Source organism: Dicentrarchus labrax, unplaced genomic scaffold (genome assembly GCF_905237075.1).
Source record: "Dicentrarchus labrax unplaced genomic scaffold, dlabrax2021, whole genome shotgun sequence".
Classification (NCBI taxonomy): domain Eukaryota; kingdom Metazoa; phylum Chordata; class Actinopteri; family Moronidae; genus Dicentrarchus; species Dicentrarchus labrax.
In genome coordinates this window covers 1,857,169-1,866,980 of record NW_026136718.1, presented here as the reverse complement: position 1 = coordinate 1,866,980, position 9,812 = coordinate 1,857,169, and the positions used below count along the sequence as shown (strand labels likewise).

Below are 9,812 nucleotides of genomic sequence, written 5' to 3'. Positions count from 1 at the left end.
GGAGGGAGGAGCACGCCCTCTCCCTGCTCCCCCTCCTCCTCCTCCTCCTCCTGTGTCATTCAGTGACGCTCAGAAAAGCCAGCTCACTTTTAGTTTTTACCCTGAAGGCTCCTGAAGAAGAGTTGAGTCACAGCTGTAATGATCACATTAAACAATGATTCAGTTTCTTATAGTTTATTAAAATATTTAAAGCATCTACAGAAATATTCACGGAGAGTCCAGAGAGGCAGAAACTCTCATTTAAAGGACCAGTGTGAAGGATTTAGTGGCATCTAGTGGTGAAGTTGCAGACTGCATCCTTTTTGAATACAGGAAGGAGAATCTAGGGTTGCCACAAAACGCGCAAACAAAAAGTCCAGATCTAGAGTCAGTGTTTGGTTTGTCCGTTCTGGGCTACTGTAGAAACACGGTGGACTCCCTCTGGAGATTAAACTAATCTAATCTAATTCTAAGGAAACAAACACACAATGATTCTTACATTCAGGTGAGTGAACACTAATGAAAACATCCCCATGAATATTATAGTCAATAGATCCTCCTGAATCTCTCTCTCTCTCTCTCCACGTAGAAGGGAGGGTGACACAAGGGAGTTGCAACCTGCAACTACACCGCTAGATGCCACTAAATCCTAAACACTGGACCTTTAAGGCTTTTCACTTGTGGCCATCACAGATAATTAAATGAGTTTAATTTCCGAAGGTTATTTTTTAAATGAATCTAAATGAATGTGTTTGAGTGTCGGAGCAAACATCCATTACTGGCTGTAACAGCAGAGGCAGCGTACAGCGGTGGAGCAGAGACTGAAAACACATCCACAGGAATAAAACATCTCTTCTTACCCTCCAACAGCCTCGTGGTGTCGGATCTGTTCTCCATCTCCTGATAAATCCTCCACAGTGTCCGGCTCAACGGCAGCATCACCCGGCGGGACGTAATAGTGGCTACTAAACCAAGTGACATCATCGGGGCGCCCTGATGGCTCACCTGGTGCAGCTGGTGCCCCGGGTACAAAGGCTCAACAAAGAATTACAGGATATAAAAACAACAACTGAGAAATCAGCAAATTCAGACTTTCAGAAGAATTTTATTATGTTTTTATAAGAGAAGAGAAACAAAAATAGACAGTAAACCAGCTAGAAAAAGGAAATCTGAAATAAATACAGTGGATCAACTGGGCTCAGATCAGTTCAGTTTGCACATTTAATAAAAATCCACACGAGGTTTGGTTTGATTACTTTTGTTTTAGTAAAAGCGGCGAGCTGCGTTTGAGACATCAGTGCAGTCAGAACAGCAGGAACTGACGGAGGAGTGTTTGTCTCACACCGTCTTCTCCGTGCTCACACTCGTCTGAGCGGCGGCGGCGGCGTTAGCGTTGGTGTACGTGGGGACGCTGTACTTGGTGAGGACCGATTTAAACTGCTCCAGCGTGGCGTCGGTTCGGACCCCCGTCGGGTCGAAGTGAGTCCGGCTCACCCTGAAGCCGGCCTCCGTCAGGTACTGAAGGAACTTATTCAACCTGTGCAGAGAAATTCTTTTATTTTGTAAAACTTTCAACTGTTTTTAGACAGAAAAAAAAAAAAATTTTAAATTATATCAGCACATTTTTATATATCTAAATAAATGGAATAAAATTAAATATATAATGAGACATTGGAAGCATTTTTTTCTTTCTGACCAATCAATCAATAATGCAAATAATAGTTAGTTGCAGCCTTAAAGAGCCTTTTAGGTACCAGAGATGCTCACACTTATTACAGTCGACTACGATCATTCTCTTGATTAATCGATTGATTGTTTGGGCCATAAAATGTTGATCAGTGGTTCCCAAAGTGTAATATGACGTCGAGAGGACGAAATAAACCAGAAAATATTTATAAAAAACAACATTTGAGAAGCTAAAAACAGAATCTGAGAGTCCAAACTGAATTGATTACAATCAGTTGGCGATTAATTAAATGGTTGATACAGTTCTGGCGCTGCCTCCCTGGACAGTCCACTACACCCCTGAGAGAAAGAGGTCAGAGGTCACTTACTTGGGCATGTTCATGCCTCTGATGCTGTGTCTGTGGATGCTGTAGTAGAAGGGCGGATGCTCCAGGGACACGTCAGACTTCAGCTTCTTCACTACGTTCCCCGACTCGTCTCCCGTCTTCCTTTTCCCTGCAGAGAGAAACCGGAACGTTAGGCCCGAACAGAGAGCTCAACTCAGGGATTCATGTCAAACTCTGAAACTCTGCAGCAGAGTTTTTAGGGAAAAGCCTCACAGATTTGTCTCCGTTAGAGGATGAGAGAGTCAGTGTCAGTATGATGCCACACTGAGCTGTAACAGGGTGAGCTGTACTCCTGCTCTCTCTCTAGGTTTGGCTTCAGCTCGGTACCATCGACATATATAAAGATAGATGAAGTGACAGCTCACCAAACTGTCTCTATCGCCCTCTGGTGGCTGACTGCAGTACAGCTCATAAAGTCCCATGTTAGCAAGTCAAATACATTTTTCTCAAAGATGGTTTCTGTCATTTTAGGCAGTTGTTATCAGGCTGATGTTTGTTCAAGTGTTCAGTGGGAGGAAGAAGAGTCATCAGGCTTTTATATGCCGATGGCCGGTGATTGTGGTGAAACTGGATCATATTTTATAGAGAAAATGTATTCTATATGTGATAATGAACTTGGAAAGAACCTCAGTTAATTAAAGAACTTTGTATAAAACCTGTGACGGACTCACCGGACTGATCAGCGGGGCCCGACTCCTCTCCGCTCTGTAACATCTTAATAACGACTCCACACTCCACTGCAGAGAGGAAATGTTCTGTTAACACGGGTTTCATCTCAGATTTATGGAAAATAAAACACATAAGATAAAAACTGAGCCTTGATAATGAAACATAATCATTAAATAAAGTCTTAATTATGACAGAAAGTTACATTTATCATACAAAAAGTCAAAATTATCAATAAAAAGCAAAAATGATGAGATAAAATAATTATGATTAATAAAATGATAAAATATTGTAAAAACTTGAAAATAAAAGTTCATGTTAAGTTGAAAATGATGAGAGAAAGTTGTAATTAGGACATAAATATAAAATAATTAGGTTGGACTTTACCCTGGTTGGTGAGAGCGGACGGTCCGTGGACTAAAGACTTGAGCGTGGTGCAGTCGGACTCGCAAATGAGAGTTTTGACGAGCGGCTGGATGTCGTCCATACTGTGCTGCACCGCCGCCGACAGCATCCTCCTCAGGAAGCCCGTGTTAAACAGCGGGCCACACCTGCACACACACACACACACACACACACACACACACACACACACACACACACACACACCTTAGGACCTTCACTGACACGCATTCAGCATAGTACATGCAGTATTTTCACACACACACAGTACCTGTGAGGATTCCTTCACTGACATGCATTACAGGGCGTTTGTCTGCAGAAACACACACACACACACACACACACACACACACACAAAAAAAAAAAATAGTAGATGCAGTCTGTCTGCCTCTAAGTGAGGCAAGACTGTGTCATTTTGTCCTTAATAATGAATGTGTTAATGTGTGATTGGTGAGTTTAACACAGAACCTCCTGTACGGCCGACGGCTGCAGCCGATAACTGTGATTCCTTCCGTCGGCACAGTGTATTTCTTCCATCTGGGCGGACAGTTTAAAGTGCCAGGGTGTCTTGCAGGATAATCAGCCAGTGTCAGTAATCCATACACACATTGTAAGAAATCTGACCAATAGTCAATTATCATACTTTACTGTCTCTTATTGATTATAGATTATTGATTGAATTCCAACTACATATAGAACATGTAAGCTCTGAGAGTCATTACGACACTGTTTATTGATTATAGATTATTGATTGAATCAACTACATATAGAACAGAGCTCTAGAGTTTATACACTGTTTATTGATTATAGATTATTGATTGAATCGGCTACATACAGAACAGAGCTCTAGAGTTTATCATATAGTTTAGAATATTGTCAGTGAACGAGGCCAAAACCAAACATCTCATCTGGTTTGCTTCCCGTTCATCAACATGAACGACAGCAGCAGCAGCGGAGACATTCAGACTCACCGTCCACCATGTTTCCTTGTTTGAGGAAGACTCTCTCCTCACACCACTGACAGTGGACCAGTTTGCGTAACTTCTTCGCCGACTCATCCGCCTGCGTGGGACCTCTGAGGACTCTCACCACCACCAGGACGAAATGCTCCAACGCCACCGCCAGCAGCACCTCGATGCCTTTGTTACAGCGCGCCGCCGCTCTGCAACAGACGGCGAGAAATCAGGATTCAGCTCGGAAACGCCTTAATATCCGATCAGGAACCAAAAATAAATAAATAACCCATCTGACCTGGCCACAGTGGCGACCACCATGCGCGCAGCCAGCTCTTTGTAGTACTCGGTGCGTACGATGTTACAGCCGTAGTGACGCAGGGTGACGTTGGGAGACTTGGAGTACAGCGAGCCCGTGTCTGTGGACGTCACAGAGATGATGCCCAGGTTCCGGACGTTCCTGAAGGCAGCGTCCAGGTAGTTCACCGCCGTCCCGTACGGGTCCAAGTGACTGGAAGAGGCGAGAGTAAATCAGAACCACGGAAGCCATTTAGTGCCCGTTAAAAAATAACTTTTAAACTAATTTAAACTACAAATGTAATAATAACAGTCACATGTTTTATTAATAATATATATATTAAAAATGTATCTCAGTCTGTCTGAGGTTTACTTACATGTAATCGAAGGGCCGCAGGTGCATGATGACGTTGGCGTCCATCTTGGCGACCTCCACCGTAGCGATGGGCGCTCCCTTCACTTCACTGCCGGCCACGGCGTCGGGCCCCCGGGGGACTCGCGAGCCGCCGTCCACCCGGATGTGGTTGAGCTCGCAGTTCTCTTTGATCATCTTGACGCACGTGTCGCTGATGTCGGTGATGGTGACTTTGACGGCGTTGCGAAGGTGCTTCGCCCACTGGAGGCCCATAATCCCTGAGAGACAGACAGGAAACGTACAGCAGACGGGAGACGGGAGGATTAACGCTGCAGTGTTTCCTCCTTCTTCTTCGACTGAGAATAAACAGACTTCAAGACTTTTTAAAAGGTTATATGAGCTGAGACGTTACTATATCAGCTAACATTATATTCTCTATACACAGAGTCACATGGTGTCTCTCTCCCTCTGCCTGTGTTGTATCGCAGCCTCTCTGTGGTTTGTTTCCATAGCCGGTCTGCTCCGACTGAAACTGCTGTTTTTATCATCTACGTCGGTGAATTAAGGATTTATTTCCACCAAACCAGAGTTGGTGATTGTTGGAAACACTAACAGAGACGGTTTAATCAGTTTTATTCCACTTTGAATGAAGTTACGATGTTATAATGATCTGTAAATTAAGTAAAATTTGCGTTTTTGTGTTTGGACTCTGGTGGCGAGCGATAGTGAAAAGTGGAAGAACATCAGATAAAATGTTTGACTCATTTAATTATAAAGCACATGAAGAAACCTGGTTTGTTAAACTTTTTTTTTCCGATAAATCTTTTTTTGTTCTTCTAAAACACATTTAAGTGATCTATAAACAGTTTCATTAAACAACATATTTTGCTGCATGCTGTTTCATTACTGTCTCACCTGTAGCTCCAAAAGCATCCAGACACTCGAGCGGGTTCCTCTCCTCGGCCAGAACAGCCAGCGAGCAGAACACCAGCTGCCTGAAACACACAAACTAATTCTGCTCAAACTGACGTTCATAATGATTTTTATTGTAAAGTGAAAATCTGGACACATATTTTATTTTGTAAGAACTCGTCTCGTGTGAGCGCCGACCTGTTGGTCTTCATCTTGCGGTTGAAGTAGGTGTCGCTCTTCTGCGGGGTGGTGTGGTTCGGGAGGAGCTGGACGTTGGTTCCGAGCTCTTTCATGATTTCATACGCCTGACCAGACGGAGCTGCGGACGCATTGAACACATTCAAATCTCAAAGTGTCATCTGGAGGCTACAAATCTACGGAGCTCCCTTAGGGGACATGGGTGGGGAGAAAATGGCGAATATCGGCAGGAGCAGCCCCCTCGATGATCTCATGTGATCCAGCTGTGGCCTCGCAGACGCTACAAATCACGCTCATTAACATTATTTGTTGGAGGCGAAGGCATAAAAACAATCCTAAACATGCCAACTTGTACACAAAAGACTGTAATTAGCTGTAAAACTACACAAAATGCTGCTTATTAAAGATTCTTATAGTAAGTATTTTGGCAGATTACTTCACTCAATACAAGAAAATGTGATTATATTTAAGGATATTTGTTTTGGGAGTTTAACCCAAACAAGGGACTTAAACTCTGGAAATATCCAGACCATCCTTATACATATACATATCATATGTACTCATATACATCGAGTGTTTATTACCCGGCTCCTCAAATGTGACGTCGGAGCTGCCGGAGTAGCTGGCTTCAGTCTCTCCTTTGTTGACGTGTCGTTTCAGGTGGCTGATCATGTCCGTCTTACGGGCGATGGTGACAGAACACACGACGCAGTGGTAGTGAGCCACGTGTCTGCCCGATGCCTGCAGGGGGGTCGTACAAAGACATATCAGTGCCTGGAGGTACTTCAGTCTCATGATGTGGCAGGAGTAAAGAAAGTGTACAAAACATGTATCGCACAGGGACATTTCCAGACTCTTTTGACTGGGGGGCACTGACTCATGAAGTGGTGGCAGGAAGTCTGTGTCTCAGCCTTCCAGTCATTCCCAATTAATGCGATTCCAACACTGTTTATGTCCAAAATCCACTTAGAAAGTCTCAATATTGGCCACCATTATCAGTAATCTGTGAATGTTTCCCTCTAACATCAATATCTGTTCTCAAAAGTCCCATATCAGTCGGGCTGAAGCCACAACGTTCGGTCTGTGTGTCTCACCTGGTCTCCACTGAGGCTGGGCTTCAGGTTTCTGCAGGGCAGGTGGCAGATGCACATCCTCTGGCCTGTGAAAGGACAACCGGATATGATGAGTGCCTTCACTTTCAGCCTGATTCACTGAGACCAAGAAATCAGCAGAATATATACGTTTGCAGCTCTGGAAATCATCATTTATAGCTTTCTCTATTATCATATCTGGCTATAAGTATGTCGTCTCTCCTGTCCATGCACTGCAAGGCTGTTCTCATGGTCTGGCCCCCAAAGCTAACCCACTACATCTACTCTAAAATCTATGAAAATGGCAACAATGTCCAAAGTTAGGTGTTAAAAAGCAAAATGAATTCAATTTACAACACTGTAAAAGAAGCATTTTTAAAGTTATAACCAATAAATCTTTTAATATTTTTACTTTATAAGAGACTTTAACAATGAAGTGCTTATAAAAATCCTTATTTCGGTCCATCCATTGGCTGACAGTGTTTTCTGGATGCCAGAGAAATTCATATATGGGTTCTTTTTTAACCCATTTTCAAATCTGGACATTTGTTATGAATTTTGTCCACGTTTCTTTGAGTCGGAGTGAATCCCTGCAGCAGGTTCATAATCTGGTGGAAAGACTGAAACCAGACGAGTGTTTCTACCTTCAAACTCCACGTAGACTTTCCAGTGGAGGTTCTGCAGGTGTCGGCGGAGCTTGTGGCTGTAGCACGCTTTGAACTTCTCCTCGGGACACAGGGGACACGACTTGCGTCCCGCTGAGGAGTCAAAAACACACAAACATTATTCTCAGTGTCAAAAGGTTTTATATGTATACATATATATATATATATATATATATATATATTATATATATATATAAAAATGTATATATATATATATATAGATATAAGATATAAACCTTAACAGTTTAGAAACACTAACAGAGACGGTTTAATGAGTTTTATTCTGTTTCTGTCCACTTTGAATGAAGTTACGATGATCTGAAGGTAAAATGGTAAAATTTCTGTCTCTGGAGTCTGGTGACTGGAACAAGTTTAATTTGATTTTTACTGAATTAAACATAAGAAAAGCAACTATTGTGCAAGTTTCACTTTCCCCTGAAAAAAAAAATGCTGCTGTGAAATCAGGAATAGTAGACCAGAACCAAAAAGGCAGTGAAATCCTAAATGAGACAGAAGAAAGTGATGAAGATGTACAGAAGAACTTACCACCATTGAGGTCAACGAGCATCTCGAGGCCCTCCAGTTTAGTCTGGATGGAGACGTGTCTCTCTGGTTGTAGAAAAGGAGAACTATTTGTGAAGTCATAAAGCGTTTCCTGTCGTTAAAGTCTGTGAGTGCAGATGTACGAAGCTGATCGGTACACAGCTGTTATGTAATCACCAATAGTCGTGGTCGAGGGTTTGGCATCGCTGTCTGCAGCAGCTTCGTCCTTCGCCGCCTGTTCTGCAGCCGGGTCACCAGCCGAAGGGGAATCTGCACCATCTCCACCTTCAGGGAGGAAACGTGGTTCAGTAAAAGGACGATTATCAGCAGGATTATAATTTTAAAATACAGAACAATATACAATATACTGTAATTGTCTCACAGAACAACGACCAAGGAGAAAGAAAACACTGAATTTGTTATAAAAGAAGCATATTAAGTCTGTGTGATTGTTAAAAATACAGAATACAGACAGAGGATTATATAAAAAGGAAATATTCACTGTTTGTATTCATTGTACAGTTTTGAATTGAATATGAAATATCCATAAAATATGTCAGTTACTTTACTAAATGATAGAAAAGTAAATATAAACATATAAATACTTAAATACACCGAGCTGAGGACGCTTTATTGTACTTTCCATTTTCTTTCTAATCTTACTTTCTTGTGTTGTCCTAAAATAATAAAAGTAATCTCATTGATATTTGGTGTTGAGGTGATCAGAAAGTAACGTTAATAAAGTAGAGCTGAACAATTAATCCAGATGTGATAGAAATCGCAGTTCAATAGGAAACTCTCAGATTTAAAGGTGAAATGTGACAAACAGCATTTTAATAAAGTACTCGAGTACAAACTTTGTTCTCCAGATGTTAGAAAAGATGTTTTTTCCCTGACAATAATAATTCTCACACTAATAGTGAATCATATCTCGATGTATAATTATTTATTTTATTGACCATATGGAACAGCTTTATAATAAAGTTAACACTGTCATATTGGGATTAGGTCACTACATTAAACAGATCATAAGTAACTGTATCTGATTACTTTTTACTGAATATTTCCCTCTGAAATGTAATGGAGTAAAAGTACAAAGTATCCTAATACTGCAGTAACTGTACTTAGTTACTTTCCACCACTGGTTACGGGCTCGTTGTTCTCACAGTGCTAACATGCTATGGACCGTTAACCGACCGTTAACCGACCGTTAGTGAACAGACCGTTGGTGTCTGTGGTCCTGTCGTGCAGCTCCGTGATGAGACCGTGTCTCCAGAACCTGTAACTTGGTACCGACCGTAATGTAACGCGGTGATAACGATAATGTGGAGAGCTACACCGCTGCAGGTGAATGCGAACGGCAGCTTCTTGCTTTACTCGCTGTTGTTGTTGTTGACTGTTTAGGTCCTATGGCGGAGCTCCGTGGTGAGGCCCTGGTTTTAGTTGAGCAGTTACAAACTCAAATTCTCCGTGAATTCACCGCACAGCGCCGACGGGAGCTGGACGACGGTTTATTCTTCACTTCACCGACACAAAGTCAGCGTTACATCGACCAACGGGCGCCGTTTACTTACGTTTGATATCGACGTCCTCCTGGTGTAGCTGAGCAGCGTCTGCCTCTTTCAGCTCCGCCATTACAACTACAGCAACATACGCAGGAAATGTTCCGTCGTACGTAA

At 42.3% G+C, this 9,812-nt stretch overlaps 1 protein-coding gene across 1 annotated transcript; it reads right to left on the bottom strand.

Annotated features, from left to right (window-relative positions):
- Window positions 1-1,064: 1,064 nt before the first annotated feature.
- On the bottom strand, window positions 1,065-9,807 carry trmt1l (tRNA methyltransferase 1-like). The gene is given in 15 exon segments (XM_051375797.1): window positions 1,065-1,516; window positions 2,034-2,160; window positions 2,723-2,788; window positions 3,105-3,268; window positions 4,021-4,281; window positions 4,371-4,583; window positions 4,747-5,002; window positions 5,640-5,719; window positions 5,835-5,955; window positions 6,419-6,575; window positions 6,929-6,993; window positions 7,570-7,683; window positions 8,137-8,199; window positions 8,311-8,418; window positions 9,708-9,807. Coding segments are annotated over 15 exon segments (2,055 nt in total). The 5' UTR covers window positions 9,769-9,807; the 3' UTR covers window positions 1,065-1,317.
- Window positions 9,808-9,812: the final 5 nt, after the last annotated feature.